Raw genomic sequence first — 25000 nt, forward strand, 5'->3', positions numbered from 1 at the left:
TGTGTGTGTGTGTGTGTGTCATTGGGCACAATATCACACTTGTCTAATTAGTAAAGTAAAAAATGCTGAACTATTGAACAAATTTCCCCTTTCGTGTGATGTTGTATCAGAAATAGTTAAGCTGAGAATGTTTGTTTATATTTTCTTGACTGGAATTGTTGTGTGTACGTGTGTGTGTGTGTGGTTTGTTTGTGTGTGCGTGCTTGCCTCTGTGTGTCGTCTGTGTGTGCGTGTGTTGCAGGTGCAAGTGAAACCTATTGATTATTTTAATCCTCTATTCGTGAGTCTGTGATCCTCTCGGCGTTCTCTCCTCATGTGAGGCTTGCTAATGGGGCTGGACACCTCCTTCCCTCCTCAGCCCCCCTCTCCTCTCCCTCATCTCTCCCTCCTCCCCCCACTCTCCCTCCTCCCCCCACTCTCTCTCCTCTCCCCCTCTCTCCCCCTCAACCTCCTCAACTCTCCCCCTTTTCCCCCATTTTTCCTTCTCTCCCTTCTCTCCCTCCTCTCTCCCTCCTCTATAAGCCCTCCCCCCTCTCCTCTCTTCCTCCTCTCCCTCCTCTCTCCCTCCTCTCTCCCTCCTCTCTCCCTCCCTTCCCTCTCTCCCTCCTCTCTTCCTCCTCTTTCCCCTCCCTTTCCTCTCTCCTTCCTCTCTCCCTCCTCTTTCCCCTCCCCTTCCTCTCTCCCTCCTCTCCCCCTGTCCCTCCCCTTCCTCCTCCCAGTCTCTCCATCCTCTCCCTCTCTCTTTCCTCTAAACATATTCGACATGAGGCTCTGAGGAGCACCACGTTTAGTACCAAACATACCTTCAGAACAGCATCACCTGTTACTACTGTTACCTGTTGCCTTCTACTGTTACCGTCACTCTACTGTCATCTTGTTAGCTTCTACCGTTACCTTCACTCTACTGTTAGCTGCTACGTTTAGCCTTGACTGTTAGCTTTTACTTTTGGCTTCTACTGTACCTTCTACTGTTACCTTCACCCTACTGTCATCTTCTACTGTTAACTTCTACTGTTACCTTCACTCTACTGTCATTTTCTACTGTTAGCTTTTACTGTTACCTTCACCCTACTGTCATCTTCTACTGTTAGCTTCTACTGTTACCTTCACCCTACTGTCATCTTCTACTGTTAGCTTCTGCTGTTACCTTCACCCTACTGTCATCTTCTACTGTTAGCTTCTACTGTTACCTTCACCCTACTGTCATCTTCTACTGTTAGCTTCTACTGTTACCTTCACCCTACTGTCATCTTCTACTGTTAGCTTCTGCTGTTACCTTCACCCTACTGTCATCTTCTACTGTTAGCTTCTGCTGTTACCTTCACCCTACTGACATCTTCTACTGTTAGCTTCTGCTGTTACCTTCACCCTACTGTCATCTTCTACTGTTAGTTTCTGCTGTTACCTTCACCCTACTGTCATCTTCTACTGTTAGCTTCTGCTGTTACCTTCACCCTACTGTCATCTTCTACTGTTAGCTTCTACTGTTACCTTCCCTGTAATGTTAGCTTCTACGTTTAGCTTCAAATGATAGCTTACACTGTTAGCTTAGACTGTTAGCTTCTACTTATAGCTTATACTGTTAGCTTCTAGTGCTACCTTCTACTGTTAGATTCTACTGTTAACCTCACATACCTTAAACATTCAGATTTGAGCCATTAAGTCCATATCTTAGCATCTGGTTAAACAAGGGGGGGTTGGGGTTCTGTAGCTATAATATAATCAGCAATGCTCGAAGACGGAATTCATATATTATCCCTTGGTCTGAATAAACAGCAAATAATACAAACGTACAAAGCAGACATTTATGGATACGTTTATGCCTGTTTAAACAGCTTAGGGCTCAGACTAGACCGATGAGCTGTCTGTTCAGCCCCACTGTACGAAGCAAATACAGCGATGATACCGCATCATCAGGTGATGTTTTGGCAGATGGCAAACTCTGTGTTCAGAATATCTGAACTAGTGCCGAGATGTGAGCCTGCAGGGCACCGTGGTGGGAGAGGTTCCAGGTTAAACTGTGACCGGGAATCAGGAGGCCTGAACACTGCTGTAAGCTTCACTAGAGCTTCATGGTTTTTCATAGAGAGCTTCATTAGGGTTAAAATAGAGCTTCATAGTTCTCAATAGAGCTTCATTAGAGATGCATAATAGCTTCATTAGAGCTTCATAAGAGCCTCATATAGAGCTTCATAGAGATCTTCATTAAAGCTTCATTAGAGCTGTATGGTTTCTTCAAAGAGCAAAGATTAATAAGTTCTTCTTAATAGCTTCAGGGAACTTCAGAGAGAGCATAACAAAAGCTTCACGGTTACTTGAGACCTAGCTGGTGCCGACCCTCCTTTAAAACCATAATTTCCACGTGACATTATTAAAATTAATGACTTTTTTTGCAATGTAAATAGAAAAACACATTTAAAACAAACAGTTGAGATTGCAACTCTAATTGTCAAATGTCTTTGCCAAAACCGAAATGTGTTGGATTCTTATTTTTATTTGTTTCCTTTTTAAGTGAACTGAATCTGTCAAGAGTACAGGCACAGAAATGCAGGGTCATCCACGAAAAAACGACTCAATAGCACAGAATAATCCAGTCCCCTTTATTGAGATTCATAATCTTTGAGAATAGAGAAATCAAACTATGCTGATATCATAACAAATACACACACCTCCGTCTACGAGTACAGGACAGTCATCCATCCGTCCTGGCCAATGAACAGATGGCAACAGATGCACGGACACAAGCGCAAGGATACAGGAGGATGCAGCATGGCACTGGGTCCAGTCCCACCAGTACAGCAGTATTCATCTTCAAAATCATAATGGTCATTAGACTGGTTTAGGTCACAGTGAAAGAACTCGTACTGGGATCACTGGCCATTCTCTCCCTTGTTTCTGACACATACTGAGACTCAGGTTAGAATATTTATTTTATAACAGCAGAAACAGCCCCGGCCTGTTGGAGCCAGAGACGCTACCAGCTTCTCCACAAAGCAGTCCAAACCAAACACCTGTCACTGGCGTTCTAGCTCTCTTCCCGGCCGGACATCACTGAAGATAATGTAGCAGTCTCGGCCAGGGTGGTGTTCAGCATTCTGCCTCGCCTGAGGGGACACACTGATGGCATGTGAGTGTTTACCAACCAGGGAGCAGTTTGTTCTGGTGTGAAGGAGGTCCAGGCACTGGCCCACACCTGCACACATGCACTGCAGACATCACTTGCTTATGCATTGCAGACATCACCTGGCCGGAGCAGACATCACCTGCTGATGCACTGCAGACATCACCTGGCCAGAGCAGACATCACCTGCTGATGCACTGCAGACTTCACCTGGCCAGAGCAGACTTCCCCTGGCGATGCCGGCCTCACCTTCACATGGGTGTTTGCATCCTGTCGCTGTGATTCCTTCTCCTCTCAGCGCTTCCAGACAGTCCTGGTAACATGTGCTGTCATTCAAAGTCTAGATGAGCGGTTTTCCATCACTAACAGATCATATTTTATATAAGATTACTTTTGTGACACTTACATATTTACAAGTTAAGAGTTGGAGTTTTGTTTGCCTTGTTAATATACATTGGTGTTTGTGATATTCCGTATATTTGCGGGTAGAGGAACGTGTGGGTTGATTTGCAGAGTGTGTGTGCAGCATGTCCATTAAGAAGCTGCACACTCTATGTCTTGTATGACACTTGGCAAGATGATCTTATGATGAAGAGGTTCTGCCGTACGGTAATCTGAATAGACACGTTGTATTAGTGGATCATAAATCAAGGTTAGAGTACTGTTTGGATTACATTGAAGGACATGCTTCTGGGCAGCTCAACACCAACTCTCGGTTGTTAAATGTATGGTTATATCATACGTGTAACAGACAGAACGCATAGATGACATAAACAACACAGAAGACGTGATTATGATTGTATAAAAAATCGTCTGCACATTTTCCGTTCTTTCACAAGGTGGTCGTTTCTCTGAAGTAGCCATGCGTGCAGGGAAGGAAGAGACAGAAGCAGCCTCATTAGTGGCCCAAAGCTCCATCATAATCCTGACTCCCAGGAACCGTCTTAAACCTCACGATCGATGTGGTGGGGTTGTGGGGTTGGGTGGGTGTGTGGGTGTGTGTGTCGTTTGATTAAATAAACAATTTGTTTTATTTAACACACACACACACACCCAAGCACACACAGAAAAAACGAACACACACACACACACACACACAAACGCATACAGAAAAACACACATACACATATACATGCCCACAGATTCTCTCACACTGAAGCACGCACAGAAAAAAACACTGACACAGACACACACACACACACGCGCACACACAGAGAAAACACACAGACACAGACACACAGAAGAAAACTCACACCAAGACACACAAACTGGCACACACATGCACACGCGCACACATACGCACGCACTGCACAGGTCCAGCCTCCTGGATGAGCTTCCGGTGTTGATGTGCCATCAGCTCACGTCGATGTATTCATGGCTTTTCTCGTTTAGTGTCTGCAGCCACATTGAGCATCTATCTCCAGTGATGAAGCCACCGCAGGAGTCTCAGTCTGTGTTCAGAGATCCTTCCACTAGATTCCCGAGCGCTGGCAGAAACGGACGTTGTGTTGAAGTTTCCAATGTACCACTGATACTGGAAAAGTCAAACTAATTAAAAAATGTGTGTGTGTGTGTGTGTGTGTGTGTGTGTGTGTGTGTGTACACATGCGCACACATCATTAGACCAATATAAAAGATCAATAGACTGGAATCACTGTCTCCATGCTCACACACACTGTTCATGATACAGAATAGAGACAGCACACTTCGGGTCATCAGGTGTAAACCTCTACGTAGGATATATATATACCGCTGGACTCACACCAGTCTGCTCTAACTGGGCCGTGTTACATACCGGTGATGACAAGTTAGGCTTCAGGGAACATGGAGTTTATGTACAGCAACACACGGGGGGGGGGCAGGTCTGTACCATCAGCACGGTGAAGGCTTCCCTGTCATGTGTGTGTTGGGGTGGTGGGTGTGTGTGTGTCTGTGTGTGTTTGTGTGTGTGTATGTTAGTTTGAGTCGGCGGGTGTGTGTGTGCGCGTCTTTGTCTGTGTTTGTATGGTGTGTGTGTGTGTCTGTCTGTCTGTCTGTCTGTCTGTCTGTCTGTGTGTGTTCGTCTGAGTCGGTGTGTTTGTGTGTGTGTGTGCGTCTTTGTCTGTGTGTGTGTGTGTGTGTGTACGTGTGTGTGTGTGTGTGAGGGGGCTCCGGGGTGGGGTCCTTCAGTCGGGGTAGATGAGGAACCCGGAGAAGGTGCTGTACTTGTTGGTGTTCCCCCCGTGGACCTTGCCCCCGTCCAGCTGCACACACACCTCGTCGCCCACGTCCAGGTGCAGGATCACGCTGTTGGAGGCGTAGTCGTAGTTCTGGTCGGCGTCCTGGGCGATGGCGCTGGCCCGCACCTGGACCCAGAGACACAGGGACAGGTGAGGGCGCGGCCACACACACACACGACCAGGTTAGGGCGTGGCCACACACACACACACACACACACCCTGGACCAGATGAAGGGCGTGGCCACACAGACACTCACACACACACACACACACACACACACACTCATACTCACACTCACACTAACACATAGCCTGCCAGAGGAGACTGATTAGAAGAGACCTTTTCCTGCGCGTGTTTCCATCTCCCCGGACACTTTGTCCTTTGACATAAAATCTACAGGTCATGTGACCTGCAGAGCCTCCAGCTTCAACCGCATTTCAGATCGGGTTCATCAGCACCGGCTAAATGTTAATTACAGATGAAGAGCGGGCACACACACATTATGAGTTTATTCCTCATGTCTTCATATTAAAGGCTACACGCTTTAGAGCAAGCTGACCTACTGGGTAGAAGAAGAGTTCAAACACACACACTCACACAAACACACACACACTCAGTATCATTCAGAGGGTTAAGTTTCGTGTCCATAGAGGATTCTGTTAAAACGTATGTTGTATTTTATTTATTCTATTTTTATTCTATTGCAATTTATTTCTATTTTCAAGCACAGAAATACAGAGTATGTCACACAGACATTTCACTGCGCAGCCTGTATGAGCATGTGACTCATAGAGGATGTGAAAAACCTTTGAAACTCGATTCCTCTCCCTATGGTTCCATCTTCTCCGTAGGAGGGTGGAATCACTTCCTGTTCGCGTACCCTTAACAGGATGTGGGTTTGACTCCTGTCTGTCGCAGCACCATGGCGTTATATCAATGTGGCTGAGGCGCGTCCCACACCACCAGGGGTGACTGTATCACTGGGCGGGCAGTGTCTACTGGTGCCATACCAGTAGAGCCATAACCATGGTAAGGTGCCACACCTGTGTTCCCGGCCGCGAGTGGTGGGCCACAGCGGGGTCACGAGACCCCTTGAGGTCAAAGGGGTCAAAGGTCACTGACTACAAGCAGGAGAATCGCTCTTTTTATTTGGGAACAGGTTAAAAATAAAGCAAGGCAGCTTTAGACACACACACACACACACACACACACGTACACACAACACACACACACGTACACACAACACACACACACGTACACACTTGGTCACATTAAATTAAGCAAAGATTTGGCAGTAAAAACAAATTAAATCGGATTAATTTATCGAGTGTGTTCTTAGTGTATTAGAGAGAGGTGTCTATCGGGGGGGTTGGCGACTGCATGACTGCTCTTGCATCACTAATACGCATCACTAATGGCCCATCTACCCCAAACTGTTGGCAATTTATCCCCCGTTCATACCGGCGTCCGGCTCTGGGGCCAATAGGCAAATCAGCTTCTAATAAATGTCCCTATTGTGGGATAAGTAACCACTTATTCAAGCAGCCCATCCATTTAATGCGGGAGAATAGAGTACACAAGCACATCCATATTAATGAATGCAAATCTCCCCGGCTCACTCTGTCCCTGTCTGACCGCCCAGCTGCAGCTCCGCACACCCTCGATCATCCCAATCATACGCCTGCTCTGTCACCCCCACCCACCGGGCTCCGTCACCCCCACCCGACGCTTACAGAGCACCCCAACCCTAACCCGTCCTAGACCAGACCCCCCAGACCCCTCCTCACTAGACCAGACCCCCCAGACCCCTCCTCACTAGACCAGACCCCTCACCAGACCCCCTCAGCAGTGATAACATGTCGTCCTGGTTGTCGTGTATTTAACTCATTAATTCTCCCTGTTTCCCCCGTTTGAGTAATGGTGTCCACGCCGCCGCGGCCCCAAACGAAACAAATCGATATCTCCCCCGCCTCGCTGGCTCTCTTTTTTTGGGATTCAACACACACCACGCACATTAATTGCTGTCTCCGCCTTGTAGCTCAGCCCTCCTCCTCCCTCTCCTCCTCCGCCCCCAGCACCACCTCCATCCTCCGTCCTCCATCATTCCCCTTCCATTGGCGCCCCCTTCTCTGTCGCTTCATTCTAGAGCCATCTATCCATCTCTCCCTGCTTCCTTCCTCTCACTTTATGTCTTTCCCCCCGTAGGGCGAGATGAGATGCAGGTCACGCAGCCACAGGCGTGTGTGTGTGTGTGTGTTTTTGTGTGTGTGTTTGTGTGTGTGTGTGTGTGTGCACGTGTGTTGTTGGCTAAGCGTGTCCCACGCTGGTCTAAATCGGATTGATTAACAGCTTGCTGCTATGGCAGGTCTCATGAGACAACACGCCTCTTCTTACACACACACACACACACACACACACACACACACACTAGCACACACACACACACACAGCCGTGCACGAACAAACACATACCCACACGGACACACACACACACGTGTGCACACACACACACACACACACACAGACATGTGCACACAAACACACACACACACACACACGTGCACCCACACAGACAGAGCCTTGGCGGCTACAGGCTACGGTAATTGGTAGCTGAACTGACATGGCAGCCAACCTCCTTTATACCTCCCTTATCTTTCCTTCTCCCCCTTTCTCTCCCCTTCTCCCCTTTAATAGCTTAAACTCCTCGATAACTCTATACAACCACCATAAACAGGGGTCTCACAATGGGCTACTGCGGTCAAACGTCCTGTGAAAAAGTAGCGCGCGCCCGCTAACGCGACCCAACGCAGTCGTAACGCCGGCTCCGATCCACAGTGTCTTTACAACTACGCCTTCGTCTGTGTTTGGTATTATGTGTGTCAAGTGAACCGCTAAGAAACAGCCGAGCATATGACAGATATTTCCAGATTTGGTGTAGATTGTGATACTCTGAGGGCCACAAATGGCTCCCCAGAGATGAACCAAGGGGACTTACGGGGAGAAAAAAAAATATTTCAGATTCTGCCATCTTGTAAATACGACATCTGCCTTCACGGTTGAATGGCAACAATCCCACGACGATATATTCATCTCAGCTTGAGTGATGTTCTAACAGTATACCAACAACATATAACAACATACACCGAGAATATACAAACAATATATTAACCCTATACCAACACTATCAACACGATACCAACAAGGTGCCGGCAACATACCAGCAATATAACCAACACTATACCAACAACATACCAGCAATGTACCAGCAATATATCAAACTATATCAACAATATAGCAGCAATTTACCAAAACCTTATCAACAAAATACCAGCAATATATCAACAATATACCAGCAATATACCAAAACGATATCAGCAATATACCAGTAATATATCAAAACTTTATCAACAATATACTACCAATATACCAGCAATGTACCAAAACTATATCAACAATATACCAGCAATATACAAAAAATATACCAGCAATTTCCCAAGAGTGTATCAACACTATTCGAACATAAGCAATACTGAATCGGATACTGTATACAGCTTAAACAAAAGGATGAATACTATGACAATTGCAATGCATACGACCAGTCCAAGAAAAAAATATTTCCCATGAAGTTATATATTATATATTGGAATGACTAGTTCATGGTTAAATGCAGGATCAGCGCTATAATCTGTCTCAATCTCTCATCGTGGTTATGCCAAGCATATGCTTCTAAACTTTCAAACCCCTATCCTATGAATATAGAGAATAGGGAAATATAGCTGGTTCCCTTTAGGAACAGATTTTACTGCATGGCTGCGACAGAAATGTAAACAGTTGTTACGCTAAATGTGAAATGAATTCATGGATTCATTCATGCCTTCTCCTCCTATAGAACCATGACATCAATCCATCGGTGTGTATCTAAATCCACCCAAGACAGCCGGTGGAGTTTACAGCCTCCTGTGCAATTCAACGTCGTCCGCCTCGTAGGCCGAATATGAAAAACAAACTAAAATAATGGTGTTCCATGCTAGTGGTTAATAAAATAATAGCGATGGTGCTGATCTGGAGCTCTGCTGAGACCGACTTTTCTGGACCCATCTGGTTCGGGGCCCCACCCTGGGTTCAGTATGAGTCGGCACGGGGGGGACCCAGGGAGTCGGTATTGGGGGGGAGGCAAATCAGGATTATTGTCAACAACAGCAGAGATTGATAGTGGCCAGGGAGTGAATTTCTGTCAAGCGCTGCTCGGACTTGATCTGCTCCCACAGCTGTAGCCGGGCGGGGCCGCAGGGAAACAGAGCTACACACTGCCTCCACTTTCATTAAAGAGGCTGCATTTATATATAGAGAGAGAGAGGGCGAGAGAGGAAGGGGGAGAGAGAGGGGTAGAGAGAGATTGAGCAAGAGGGAAGGACAGAGAGAGAGAGGGAGAGAGAAAGAGGGAGGAGGAAGGGAGGAAGAGAGGGAGGGAGAGAGAGGGAGGGAGAAGGGGAGAGACGGAGAGAGCGAGACAGCGAAGGTAATGAGAGAGAGAGTGAGGGAGAGAGAGAATACGGTTGAGGAAGGCAATCAGACAGACAGCTAGAGGGAGAGCGGGAGGGCGAGGGAGCAAGGACGAGTCAAGTGAATAACACTTAAATAATTGACTGACTTATACTAGGGGACCAATAAACGGAAGGGCGCCGGTTCCAACGCCGCGGCGAGGCGGAATAGCCTTCAGGTGGAGCTCTGCCCAGCGGCTCGGTAAAGAAGATGAACAGCCCCCGGGTCCTGGTGCCCAGCGGGGGGGGGTAGGGGGAGACGTATGGAGGGGTGGCTCGCGGTCACCCAGCCCTTCAAAGAAGCGCCCATACAGGAGGCCTTTAACAGTCCAGGCACAGGCTGAGGGGGGAGCCAGCGGGGGAGGGAGGGAGAGAGGGGGGGGGGTCTGTGAGTAATGGCGAGGGAGCTTTTGAGACAGCGAACTGATCAAGCACATCCATGTGGGAGCGTGGAGCGCGGCGCTGGCAGGAAGGCGGTAAGGCGTGGTGGTGGTGGCGGTGGAGGTGGTGGTGGTGGTGGAGGTGGTCAGGCCGGCACACTGCCGGTGCTGCGGCGGTTTATGAATCTCCGTCCGCCGGTTCCTCTCTGTAGCGCCGGCCGTACCACAGAGCCGTAAATGGCAATAAAGCCGACAGGATCGGTTCACTGTGATGTACGGACCCCTCGGAGCGGAACCGACGGGGGCAGCCTTAAACCCACCTGAGGGACCGCTGGGGGTTAACAGGGAGGGGGGCGGCGGGGGAGGATTATTTCAGGCTTTTTTTCTCTCTCTCCTTCTCAGTGTGTGTCTCGCTGTCTCTGTTCCTGGTTGTCTCCCCCTCCTCCTGTCTCTCTTTCTCTCTTTCTCTCTCTCACTCCCGAGCTGTCTCTCTCTCTCTCTCTGTCTCTCTCTCTCCCCCCCCCCCTCTCTCTCTCTCTCTGTCTCTCTCTCTCTCCCCCCCCTCTCGCTCTCTCTCTCTCTCTCTCTCTCTCTCCCCCCCCCTCTCTCTCTCTCTCTTTCCGGTGTGGAAAAGTACAGCACCTTTCTCCGATGCCACACCCTCAGAGCCTAATTGGCATATAAATGCTAATATTGTGCCATGACACTCAGGACCTAAGGTGTCAAGCCGTTGATTAGAAAGACCCTAATTGGCTCTTCATTGTGTGTGTGTGTCTGTGTGTGTGCACGGTGTGTGTGTGTGTGTCTGAGTGTGCGCGGTGTGTGTATATGGCCGAGTGTGGGTGTGTGTGTGTGGCCCTGTGTGTGTGTTATATCAGTCGTTGCTGTACCTGTAGTTTAGAAACCAGAGCACAGCTTGGACACATTAAATAAATCATTAATCCTTAATTAATCATAAGATTGGTCGGCTTTCTCTATATATTCTTAACCATATGTAAAGATAATAATTGTATCAAACTGCTGAACTGAGATAAATGAGCGCAAGCGTCATCTTTTAAACATTTAAACCTTAAAGCATTTAAATAGCTATTTCATATCTAAAACACCTCTATACCTCTCCATCTGTTGACCATTAGCTCACCGTGTAGCGAGTGGTCCCCCTGGCGGAGGAGCTCCCTGACGGAGGTGACGGAGGTGCTCTCTGAAGGAGGCGCTCTCTGACGGAGGTGCTCCCTAATGGAGGTGACGGACGTGCCCCCTGAAGGAGGAGCCCCCTGACGGAGGTGCTCCCTGACGGAGGTGCTCCCTGACGGAGGTGCTCTCTGATGGAGGTGCCCCCTGACGGAGGTGCTCCCTGACGGAGGTGACGGAGGTGCTCCCTGATGGAGGTGACGGAGGTGCTCTCTGACGGAGGTGCTCCCTGACGGAGGCCAGGCAGGCTGTAACAGGGATGAACCAAAGGCATATTGCTGGACACCAAAGGCCTCAGCTCAGAGTCGTCTCGGTTTTCCACCATAATGGCATCGGCCATTAGAGCCGCCGGGCGGTAATGGCACAGCAGTGTCCTCAACACCAGAAATCCAACGGAAACAAAACTTCTGAGTCCCAATGAACTGCAGACGTCGGCACAAGATATCGCTCATTATGTGCATTGTGGAAGACGTTGTTCCTGTCGGACGCGGGGAAGGAGACGGTGGAAGCTATTATTTCCATAGCCAGAAGCTAGCGCGGTGGCGATGGCGGCGGCGAAAAGCAGCTTCTTAGAGCAGCTTCTTAGAGAGGCCCCCCCACACCAGCGAGCAGAACAAGTTCATTAGCAGCCTGCGGTCCCCCAGCGACCGCACAACACCTCGAACACCGGTTCACATTCTGCTCACTTCCTGCCCAACGCGTTTTGATGTCGCAATTAAAGATTTAATGAGGCTGCTGTCCAGTCCTGACGCCACAGAGATCGGATATTATATGACACGCCGTGTTCCTTTGATTTCAATTAAAAAAATTAATTAGTAAGCCGCTCGGTATATTACCCTCTTACTTTCAACCGTACATTAACGTACATTTAACCAGACACTCTTTATTCCTTTATTCTTAATTCCACCTTCCTATTTTTAACTTGAGCGTCTTCTATTCTATTATTGTTCGATTGATCCTGTGAAACATTCACGTTAAACAGAAGCCAGTGTGGTCCGGTTCGGCCTGTTGATGGAAGTCAGCAGGACGCCGGCCTCAGTCTGCCGTCTCTTAAACCCACGAGGGGAATAGAGGACTATATGGATCCTTCCCAGTCTGACCCTCCCGCATCACATTCTAACTATAAATATTCACCGGCCATGCCAGCTCATCATTCCAAAGGGCAGCCTACATATCAGTTGTGAACCATAAATCTATTTAAAAAGGTCATCTAAGTCAACACAAATCTTAGGATGATTTATTTGACATCCAGAGGCGGTGTTTTTTTTTTCTCCTCCTCCTCCTTCGTCTCCTTCTTCTTCTCCCCCTCTTTCCCCTCCTCCTCCTCTGTCTTCTTGGTCTTCTGTTTCTCCCTCGCAGGAGCTGAGGCGTCCTTCCTCCCTGATCCTCTCACCACACCAGCAGCGGCTGAGCGGTCCACGTCAGCGTCTGCTGAAGGTCTGTACTCCGCCGGGCTGGGGAGCTGATGGACTCTGTGTCTCTGTGTCAAACATCCGTCTCGCGGCGTGTACACGGCTTCGCTCTCCATCTCATCTGTCTCCTGGAGCGTTTTGAAGGATCGCCCATCTCGCCAATCTTCCTCCAGCCTGCATCTCCTCCTCCACACTTTGTCCAGGTGGAGGTATCTATCAGTCTGTCTTGTCCTGATCAGCCTCCACCCGGTGTGAGCCTCTGTCAGAGTTCTGCTCCCCCCTCGCTCTGAATACGTTTTAATCTCATCTCTTTTCTTGACTGCACACACACACACACACAAACACACACGCACACACGCCAACACACACACACACACACATCAGCACACACACACACACACACACACCAGCAGGCACGCACACACACACACATGGATAGACACACACACACACACACGGATAGACACACACACACACACACACACGGATAGACACACACACACACACACACACACACGGATAGACACACACACAGACACACATGTGCATTCATCGATATGCATACTCACGCCGCCAAATTTTTGTGCATTCTATATTTAGAATAAATATTCAGACACGGTCGCTCAGAACTATTCCTCTATCTCCCTGTTCTGCATTGCATTGAGTAAAATAATTCCTTAATATAAACAGTATGAGACAAAATGCTCATTGTTCCAATGATCGCTGCACTCCTATCGTCCATTTTCCTAAAGGTAACCTTTGTGTGGGAGCTGGATCACCTATCCCCACCGCCCAGAACAACATCTCCTCAAGGTTGTGTCTCTGCTTGTGTATTCCCTAGGGAGCCGCCCATGTTTGTTCAGAAACTGAGGACAAGATTGTCACTGAATGAGGTTAAATAATTTAGTTGATAGAGAATATAATGGAAGAAAGTCACTTCAGTCAATAGCCTAGGTAGAGTGGGTGCATCATCTGTTTGTCTGTGTGCCTGTGCCCGTTGTGTGTGTGTGTGTGTGTGTGTGTGTGTGTGTGTGCATACAAACGTGCCTGTTTGCGTCTTGCATACATACATACATGCAAAGTGAGTGTGTGGGTGTGTGTGTGTGTGTGTGTGTAGGTGTGCCTAATGTATGCGTGTGTGTGCATGTGTGCAAGTGTGCCTAATGTGTGTGTGTGTGTGGAGGAGGGGGCCAGGAAGAGAGAGGACCTCATCTCAGGGCGATGAAACATTTAACAGCAGAAGAGGACAGGAATGACAATATCCGCGCTGGTATGCGACAAAGCCGACCCCCAATTATAGTTGGCATTTTCCTCCCTGCCCTCTTTACCTACCGATACGTAGTCCCCTGTCAAATCAATCAAACGGGACGCAAATAAACAGGCTTTATGGACCCGCTCCGTCAAATAAAAGACCTACTTTACAATGCGTTCATGTGTCAGTGCACTCGTTTCTCCTTTCAATGTAGATGCAAAGAGACCCACAACATAACCACACCCGTGAAGCCGGCTCTGATGGAGGGGCTGATGGAGGGGCCGGCTCCGATGGAGGGGGCGGGGCTGACACTCTCTGCCTGAGCAGGTGTGTGTCGCTGGGTGAGAGGGAGATGGGAGGAGGCTCAGTGTGGCCGACGGATGGCAGACTGTGATGAATAAAGCATGGGGCCCCGGGGTCACGGTGCTACGCTAGGGGCCGTGGGGCCCCGTCAACACCGGGCCCCCGTCCTGCCGCGGCCACGCCCCGGGTCTCAGCCCCCTCCTCCGAGGGGCTCAAACGCAGCTCTCTGCTGGTGAATCCCCCCCCCCCCCCCCCCCTGATCTACCGCCGCTCGGTGGAGCGCACGTCAGACTGGGAGAGGTTCAAGTGCGGCAGGACGCTCCAGATGGACGCCTTCATGGCTGGGGAGGCGGCGCTGCTTTTGTTTGTTCGTTAAGGTTGGAGTCAGGAGTCCCTCGGAGGACCTGCTGCCAGCTGGCGCCTTCCACACGTCACTCCGTCAGGAGACGAGGAGCTCCGCCACGCTACACTGTCTCTCTCTCTCTCTCTCTCCCGCTCTCTCCCTCTCGCTCTCTCTGTCTCTCTCTCGCTCTCTCGCTCTCTCTGTCTCTCTCTCTCTCTCTCTGTCTCTGTCTCTCTCTCTCTCGCTCTCTCTCTCTCCCTCTCGCTCTCTCTGTCTCTGTCTCTCTCTCTCTCTCTCTCTCTCTCTCTGTCTCTGTCTCTCTCCCTCTCGCTCTCTCTCGCTCTCTCGCTCTCTCTCTCTCTCTCTCTCTCTCTCTCTCTCTCTCTTTCTTTCTCGTCACTGCCTCATTTCCCCTCTGCATCAATGAAGTACATCTCATACATCAGGTGTACTTAACACAATTACACCACAGCTAAGTAAAGTACACTTTATAAAATGAAACTCTGCCCCGCCTCCAGGGGGTGAACCTTAACATTTGTTGAATGAACTCCCCCCCCCCCCCCCCCCCCCCCCCACCCCTTCCCCAGTATGACACCGTGGCCCTGTGGGCTCCCCGACCCCTGCTTCGCCCCCCCCTGAGTGTCTCACCTGCCCGTTCTTCTTGAGGTCGGCCCACATGCTGGTGCCGTCTCCGCCCCTCATCAGCACGTGGTAGCTGAAGAAGAAGATGCCGGGCAGCGGGCAGGTGAACTTGCCCGTGCTGGGCTCGTAGTAGTTGCCCACGTTGGTGACCACGTCGTCGAACTTCAGCACCTCGCTGCCCTCGTGCTGCTTGCGGAGCCCGGCGTAGAACGCGATCTTGAGGCTGTAGAGGGAGGGGACGTAGCCCCCCGGCCCGGGTCCCGGGGGCCCGGCGGGACCCGGCTTGCCCGGCTCTCCGGGGGGGCCTTTGGGGCCCGTCGGACCCGGAAGTCCGGGACTGCCGCGGAACCCGGGCTTTCCCTTCCGCCCCGGGAAGTCGGGGGGCTGGGGGGAGGCGGCGGTCAGCTCGCCCTGCGGGGGGGTGAAGGTGTCGCACACCATCTTGCAGCCGCCCAGCATCTCGTAGCGGCTGGGGGCCGTGCCGGACCCCCCCCCCTTGGTGGTGTGGACCAATAGGGGGATGGCCACCAGCAGCACCAGTACCATGGCCACGCCCACCCCCGCCCCGATCACGCGCTTCTTGCGGCTGAGACGAGAGCCAGCCAGCGTGAGGAAGTCCTCCTCCCCCTTGGCTGGGAGGGCCGAGCCGGCCAGGCTGAACCGGAGTGAGAGCGGACTAAGGGGTTCAGGGGTTCAGGGGTTCAGGGAGGAGCGGTGGAGGAGAGGTGGAGGAGCTGCCTCTCGGAGCCCGACGGCCGGGCTGGAAGGCGGCTGACGGGGAATCAGGAGTCAAGGGGAGAATTGCAAGTGTGCTTCGCCATCGCTTAGCATTCCACACATTTAGTCCATGTCCCTTCCTCTTCCAACCTCCTTAAGCGCCGCTCTTCATCCTGATCTACGGAGGTGTTTCATGATCTCACAGGCCGGGCGCCGTGCTGCGTGTTCTTCTGGGGGGGGCGGGGTGGTGGTTGTGGTTGTGGAGAGTGAGGGCCGGTGGAGGTGGTGGACTGACGGCCTGTGGTGAGCCAAGGGGCTGGGAGGTCAGTGCTGGAGGCGGTGGACTGACGGTCTGGGGTTAGAACCGGTGCAGCCGCTGGACGGTCCAGCGGTCGTGTTTATCCGGCCCTGAGACGGAGGCTCTGCTGACTGCGTGTCAGGCGCTGGGCGACGGGCTGTCAGGTGGGGTCCACAGCGTTCCCTGTGGAGCTCATCTCATCCACCACATACAGAGAGGCTGCTGGGCCGGGGGGGAAGTGCAAGAAAAACAGAAATCCTTTTGTTCCTCTGCTTTGGATTTGCTAAGGGGATCTGAGCTCTGAGTTGAATTCGATGCTTCGTTTATATTTATCAAGACGCAGTTTTCCGGAATCAAGATGAAGGGTTTTTCCCATCTAGGATTTATGTTTAGGAGATAAATAGATAAAGGTGTGAAATCCTTTCTCAATTATCTTGGGGATAAAAATTGCTTGATCAAGCTTTTGTGCTTTTATGCGCAGCCTATAATTGCAGTCAGAAATGTTGAAGGCCCATCGGTTAATCTAGAGTAGAAGAGCAAACACACACACACACAGACACACATACACACACGCACAAGCACACACACACACACACAAACACACAAAATTAGTATTCAGTATTCATGAGAATGAAAACCACCCTTATTTTGAAAGACTCATCATTTCTAGCAAATGTATGAAGTACAATATTATCTTCAAAATATCGAATTTTCTATTGAGGAATGAAAATCGGTGAATTTAAATAATTTACAACAAATACTTACAAATAAATTAATATATATATTAGTGTAGAATTTAAGCACACTTAATTAAAATATATTTTCAATTATTTCTTCAACATTTAGCTGTAGGCCTCAATAATCGAAAGTAATTTAGTCACATTTCATTTGCAATAAACAAATGCGACCAACTAGTGCTTTCTTCACTCTATTCAACTGCAAATGATAATGATAATTTAACTAGCATTATTTGCATGAAGTGCAGTGGTTTAAAATGTATTTCATAAAATAAATAACACAAAGATTAAACAAAACTTGTGAAGATCACGTATAGATATATAACTTAAGTAGTTTACGTGTTCATCTTACCTCGCTCGTATACCTCGTTGCTTTAATTTGTCCTTTAGTGTTGAATCTCCGCGGGCATGAAGGTTAGATTCTCCAAACGGGGAAACAAGAGAATCCGTTCAGACTGCGCGTCTTCATGCAGCACGGTGTTGCACGACGACGAGCACCAAAACACACGGAACACACGGAAACTCCATCCCTCCACATGTGTGTGTGCGGGGAAGCCAATTTCCCAAAGTAGCGTCTCGTATCTTCTGAAGTTTGGCGGAGAGCATCGGATAAATCTAACGACTTTCGCTAAGCCGATCCACCGTGCAGACTTTTGCGCGCAGAGCAACAGTTTCCTCACTTGTTGTAATCCGCCGGCTTTTCTCCTCTCAGCACCACCCTGCTCCCCCGCCCTCCCATCGGCGACCACGCGCGCACACACCGTCCCATCCCGCGCGACCTTTCACAAATCCCATTTAACCAACAGCTGTTTATTCAATCTATTACATCTGTATAGTGTTGTGTTTAATATCCTGATGAATGTCGATGTAGGCCAATATGAATCAACTATATCTCTCTGCATATCATATAATAATTACCAACACTGAAAGCATGTATGTTTATGTATGTATATCACACATTGTTTCCGCTGTTTGGTGAATACATTTTGACGTGTTGGTTGTTAGTGGAGCTCAGGGGAACGGTGGTCAGTAACGAGGGTCTGTAGCCTTCACATCTTATTAGAGGTGACAGACATGTTGCTACTGACAACCCCTCTAATCTGTATACGTGTGTTTGTGTGTGTGTGCATGTGTTTGTGTGTTTGTGTTTGTGTCCGTCCCGACGTGTGTGTGCACGTGTTTGTGCATGCGCGTCTGTTTGCGTGTGCGTGTGTGTGTGTGTGTCTATTTGCGTGTGTGTGCCTGCGTGCTTGTGTGTGCGCACGTGAGTGTGCATGTGCGTGTTTGTGCTTGCGAGCGCGTATGTGGGAGATTGCGTGCGCGTGTTTCTGCGTGACTGTACGTGCGTGTGCGCGTGTGTGTGTGTGTTTGTGTTCATTTAGGCACCTATCCCCTCTGAGTGCACTTGGATATGTGCTGTCACTTTCGCTCCTTATTTATTCATCCCCTAACTTTGGGGGTTGTGAGAGCAGCAGATATTGAATATGGATCAATAGATCGCTCCCCAGGATGCTTTCTGTCAGCCCGAGCCCCCGGGCGCCGGCCCCATGACTCGGGCCACATTTGCATTTGAAGATAGAAAATAACGGCTGCTTGTCAGAAAGTAGGAAACTTATTTTGGCAACACTGGGTCACTGGTTCAGAGGCCTGTTAGCAGACGAGAAATATTGTTTATATGCTCACGCATCCATCTCTGTGTGTGTGGGCATGTGGGTAAATGTGTGTGTGTGGGTATGTGTGCGTGAGCATGCGTGTGTGTGTTTGTGTGGGGGGGTGTGTGTGCGAGCATGCGTGCCTCCGTGTGTGTGGGTGTGTGTGTGTGTGTGTGTGCATTTGTGTGTGTGTGTTTGTGCGTGCTTGTGTGAGTGTGTATGTGCATGCATTAGTTTGTGTGCGTGCATGCATGTGTCGGTGTGTGTCTGCATGCGTGCGAGCTTGTAGGTGTGTATGCGTGTGTGTGTGTGTGTGTGTGTGTGTGCGTGTGCGTGTGCGTGCGTGCGTGTGTGTGTGTGGTATTCCAGGCCTATATCACACTGCCAGTCATTTAGATTATCATCGCCATAAGGGAAGACAATTTAACGAGATGAAGGGTTTGCAGCCCAATAAAATATTAAATACTCAGATGAATATCTTAGCTGTGATGGAATCCATAAGACTATGCATTGACTATTATATTTATAATTCACCGGCACTTCATACTATGCATGACAAGCTGTGTCCGTCTGTTATGGTTATCAGGATATGGTTTGGCAAAACATTGTCAATATCAATGACTTCCTCCACTCAGATCCATAACGTACAAGGTAGTGTTGAGAGAAATATATCTGTATGAATGTGGATGTATGAACATATTAAGGGATTTTGTTCTTATCTGTCTGACTTTAGCAGCAAGGCATCTGACAAGAACATTTATTTCATTGCAATACTTTGATTACCCACTATCTGACAGCCATAATGATTTAGAAACACTATGACACTAATACACATAACCAACAGCCAAACAACCGTTGAAGAACCTGTTTGCGACATAAGTTTACCTCTTAGCTTCAGTAGTCTTTGCTACAGTAGTTAGTCTACTAGCAATTGTCTACTAATGATATTCTGAAGAAAGTCTACTAACGATAGTCTACTAATAATCGTCTAACAGTAGTCTACTAACGATAGTCTACTAATGATAGTCTAATGATAGTCTACTAACGATATTCTACTAATTAAAGTCTAACGATAGTCTAATGATGGTCTAATGATAGTCTAATGATAGTCTTCTAACGATAGTTTAAAGATAGTCTAACATAGTCTAATAACGATAGTCTAATGATAGTCTAACGATAGTCTATTAACAATAGTCTTGTAACGATAGTCTGCGAATAATACTCTGCTAATGATATTGTAACGATAGTCTAACAACAGTCTGCTACTGATAGTCTTCTAACGATAGTCTAACAATAGGCTGCTACTGATAGTCTTCTAACTATAATCTAACAATAGCCTGCTTATGATAGTCTTACGATAGTCTACTTAAGATAGTCTAACGATAGTCTACTAAAGATGGTCTAACGACAGTCTGCTAACGATAGTCTGCTAACGAAAGTTTTCCCTGGTGTATCAGAGGAGCAGAGCCATCATTAGAGTTATGAGCGACATCAGTGTTTGTCTTTTGTGTAAAGCTTTGGTTCACGCGTTGATAATTACTTAATTAAGGACCATGTTTGTCTTACTAACGAACAGGTAATGATTGTTGATTTCCCTCGATGTCGTCTGTAATCGGTGAGGCGGGACACCTGCAGCACGTGCCACTCCCCTCTTGGGACGGTCGTGTAAACAGACAGACCGGCCCGGTTAGGGCCGCGGGGTCCCGGCGATGGAGGAGTCCCCCTTAAGAGCACTCAGCAGAACCAATAGGCATGAGCACTGAGCCAACATTTGATTAGAGAGGTGAGCCCATTAGCAGCCCCCCGACAAGAGAAAGCTCTATCAGGGGCCGGGACACAGATCTGTATCTGACCCGATAGCACAAGGGCGAGAAAGAGAGAGAGAGAGAGAGAGAGAGAGAGAGAGAGAGAGAGAGAGAAAGAGAGAGAGAGAGAGACACACACACACACAGACACACAGCGTGGGAACAAGATGTGTGTCGTGATGGAGAGAGATTGAGGTGGAGAAGGTAATTGAAAAGTGGCGGATGGTTTAATGCTGTCAGTGTACTACATGACACTAGCATTTGCGTGTGTGTACATGTGCCTGTGGCTGAGTGTGTGTGGGTGCGTGCGAGTGTGTGTGTGTGTGCGTGTGTGTGTGTGTGCACCTCCACCAGCCCACGCGCAGGTCTGATTATGGGCCTTGATTGCGAGTGACAGTGTGCAGATTGAGTCTCACAGCCCGTCTAATTCTCTCTATTAATGAGCAGCGCTCCACACTGCTGCCCCGGAACCCATCTATTAATCACAATTTGTCATCTGTCTTGTGCTCTCCGACTCCCCCCCCCTGCCTCCCTCTCTCCCTTCCTCCCTCCCTTAGTATCCCTGCTCCTGTGCCTTCCTAGCTCTACTCCCCTTCCTTTTGCCCTTCCCCCCCTTCTCTCTCTCTTCATCCCTTGCTTAATCTTAATACTCCTCTCCCTTCCTTACTCTCCCCTTCCCCCTCTTCCTCCCCTACTCTCCCCCTTCCTCTCTCCCCTTCTGTCCCCCCTCCCTCCCACCAATCTTCCACCCCCGTCGCTGAACCCCCACTCCAGAACAACGTCTGTCTCTTCTGCTCGCTTCTCGTCTTGATTCCAACTCTTTTTTTCTTTCTCTCTGACTTTCCTTCCTTCTCTCGCTCTCTGTTGGTGCCTCACTCGCCCGACAGCACGTGGTCAAGAATACTGAGAGGGTTCTCTCGCTCTCTCGCTCTCTCTCTCTCTCTCTCTGGCTCTCTCTCTCTCTCTCTGGCTCTTTGGCTCTCTCTCTCTCTCTCTCTCTCTCTCTCTCTCTCTCTCTTCCTCGCTCTGGAAACTCACATTCTAATTCCACAGAGACACCCCAAGGTTAGGTTCGCTCTCCTGTAAGTAAATAGTCATTTATCATTCCCATTCATATTAGTATCGACCCTATGGAACTCAATACCGAGAAGGAAACAGGAAGTAAAACATTCTGAGGTTCAAACCGCGTGAACTCCTTTGTTTCCTCCCGAGGTGAGGGAGCTCTGATAGAGGTGGGGTTACCTCTAGAGAGCTCTAGTAGAGGTGTGTTTACCTCTAGAGAGCTCTAGTAGAGGAGGGGTTACCGCTAGAGAGCTCTAATAGAGGAGTTGGTGTTACCTCTAAAGAGCTCTAGTAGAGGAGGTAGGGTTAGCTCTATAGAGCTCTAGTAGAGGTGGTGGTTACCTCTGGAGAGCTCTAGTAGAGGGGGTCGGGTTACCTCTAGAGAGCTCTAAAAGAGGAGGTGGTGTTACCTCTAGAGAGCTCTAGTAGAGGTGTGGGGTTACCTCTAGAGAGCTCTAGTAGAGGAGGTGGGGTTACCTCTAGAGAGCTCTAGTAGAGGTGTGGTATTAAACATCTTTAGAATTTCTGGAAATGTGGGAACAATAATAGAAAGGGAATGGATGGGAAACGCTAGAAAGAAGGAAAGAAACCTCCACTACACCACCACCACCACCACTACCACAACCACTACACCACCACCACCACACCACCACCACTACCACCACCACCACCACAACCACTACACCACCACCACCACCACCACCACCACTACCACAACCACTACACCACCACCACCACTACCACCACCACCACTACCACCACCACTACCACCACCACCACCACGACCACTACACCACCACTACACCACCACCACCACTACACCACCACGACCACTACACCACCACCACCACTAGTACCACCACTACACCACTACCAGTACCACTCCATCCATAACCAACGCCACCACTACATCACCACCACCCTGTCACCACCAGCACTACACCACCCCCAACACCACCCCCCACAGAGCATTAATTAAAAGCCTTGTCCTGTTCCCCCGCTGCTCTCTGCAGGGTCCAGCGTCGGGAGTCTGTGGAACGTGAGGAACACGGCGGGGGGGTGCGGCTGGGGAGGAAGGGCAACGAGGCAACGCCTCACGGCTGGAGGAGGATCGAGGAGAGGAGAGGAGGAGGAGGAGGGAGGAGAGGGAGGAGAGGAGGAGGAGGAGAGAGGAGAGGGAGGAGAGGAGGAGGAGAGGAGGAGGAGGGAGGAGAGGAGGAGGAGGGAGGAGAGGAGAGGAGGAGGAGGGAGGAGAGGAGGAGGAGGGAGGAGAGGAGAGGAGGAGAAGAGAGGGAGGAGAGGAGGAGGAGGAGGGAGGAGAGGAGGAGAGAGGAGAGGAGGAGAAGAGAGGGAGGAGGAGGAGGGAGAAGAGGAGGGAGGAGGAGGAGGAGGAGAGGAGGAGAGGAGGAGAAGAGAGGGAGGAGAGGAGGAGGAGGAGGGAGGAGGAGGGAGGAGAGGAGGAGGAGGGAGAAGAGGAGAGGAGGAGAAGAGAGGGAGGAGAGGGAGGAGGGAGGAGAGGAGGGGAGAAGAAGAGGAGGGAGGGGAGGAGAGGAGGAGGGAGGGGAGGAGAGGAGGAGGAGGAGGGAGGAGAGGGAGGAGAGGAGGAGGGAGGAGGAGGGAGCAGAGGGAGGAGAGGAGGAGGGAGGAGAGGAGAGGAGAAGGGAGGCGAGGAGAGGAGGAGAAGAGAGGGAGGAGAGGAGGAGGGGAGAGGAGAGGGAGGAGAGGAGGAGGAGGAGGGAGGAGAGGAGGGGAGAAGAGGAGGAGGGAGGAGAGGAGAGGAGATACAGAGACGCATGGCAGAATAGGAGAGGAGAGGAGAGGAGGGCAGGAGATTCAGAACAGAGACGCACCGCGAAGGAGGTGAGCGTCTCAGAGACCGGGGCAGAAGCCTCTTTCTGGCGTCTGGAAAATCCCAAAACCACGATGTAATTGTTCGTGTCTTCCGAGTTTATAGTCTCTGCATTGCATGAAACAGCATCGCAGAGAAGGGTTGAATGTAAACACATCTCACCCCATAAGAGGATTAGCAGCGTGCTGCCGTTCCATTTGGTTTGATTCCGAAATGATCAGCATAAGGTCAACTGCCCCAAGGATGGGGAGATAGTTACTGATCCATTTAATGACACACGGGCACGTACACACGCACACACACACACTCACACACGCACACACACACACACGGACGCGCACACACAGACACAGAGACGCAAACACACAGGAATCCACGCTTACGCACACACACGCAGCCGTACACACACACGCAGACACCGACACGCAGATCCACAAACACACACATGGACACACAGAAACACAAGCACACAAATACACGCACACTATCTTTCTGAAACCCATATAGAAGCCTGCGTGTTCATCCGTGGATGGCTCCTCTCCAACCCATCCCAATGAAGAGGAGCGGTGAATTATTTAGCAGCAGTATTCCTCTCACGGGCCCAAGGTCGCGACTTCTCTAAACGGTGACAGGAGATGGATGTGGTCATCCCCTCCAAGAAGCTCCCAGCATGTCTTATTTACTTGGAGGTGGACTGGATCCCCAGCTTTCCCTTCCCAGTGTGACCATCGCCCCGTACTGGGTCCAGCCCATCATTAGCTCAGGGCTGTGGAGGAGCGCTGCCTAGCTACGTGGGTTAAAGGTGGAGTATGCCTCCACGTGGCTGCTGCTATTCCAACACGACGTGACGGACTATAGAGACCAGGAAGAGAGCTCTTTAAGGGAGGAGGAGGAGAGGAGAGGAGAGGAGAGGAGAGGAGAGGAGAGGAGAGGAGAGACGGAGACCAGGAAGAGAGAACTTTAAGGGAGGAGAAGGAGAGGAGAGGAGAGGGGAGGGGAGGAGAGGAGAGGAGAGACGGAGACCAGGAAGAGAGAACTTTAAGGGTGGAGGAGGAGAGGAGAGGAGAGGAGAGGAGAGACGGAGACCAGGAAGAGAGAACTTTAAGGGAGGAGGAGGCGAGGAGCGATAGAGACCAGGGGGAGGAGAGGAAGGATCGAGACAAGAAAGAGGGCTCTTTAAGGGAGGAGGAGAGGAGAGATGGAGACCAGGAGGAGGCTATTTAAGGGAGGAGGAGGAGAGGGGAGGAGAGGAGAGATGGAGACCAGGAAGAGAGCTCTTTAAGGAAGAGGCTCGGAGACCAGGAAGAGAGAACTTTAAGGAGGAACACCAAACAGAGGAAGAGGAGAGGAGAGATGGAGACTAGGAAGAGAGCTCTTTAAGGGAGGAGGAGATGAGAGGAGAGGAAAGGAGAGGAGAGATGGAGACCAGGAAGAGAGCTCTTCAAGGGAGGAGGAGGAGAGGAGAGATGAGGAGG

The 25000-nt window shown here is 49.9% G+C and overlaps 1 protein-coding gene across 1 annotated transcript; it reads right to left on the reverse strand.

The window, feature by feature from the left end:
• Positions 1-5286: 5286 nt before the first annotated feature.
• Positions 5287-15951, reverse strand: c1ql4b (complement component 1, q subcomponent-like 4b; the record flags this gene model as incomplete). The annotated part of the gene is made up of 2 exons (XM_079748441.1): positions 5287-5466; positions 15412-15951. The coding sequence occupies 2 exons, from the start codon at positions 15949-15951 to the stop codon at positions 5287-5289; spliced, it is 720 nt and encodes a 239-aa protein (XP_079604567.1).
• Between the last annotated feature and the right edge of the window lie 9049 nt (positions 15952-25000).

Source organism: Pollachius pollachius, assembly GCF_949987615.1.
Source record: "Pollachius pollachius genome assembly, chromosome: 12".
Taxonomy (NCBI): domain Eukaryota; kingdom Metazoa; phylum Chordata; class Actinopteri; order Gadiformes; family Gadidae; genus Pollachius; species Pollachius pollachius.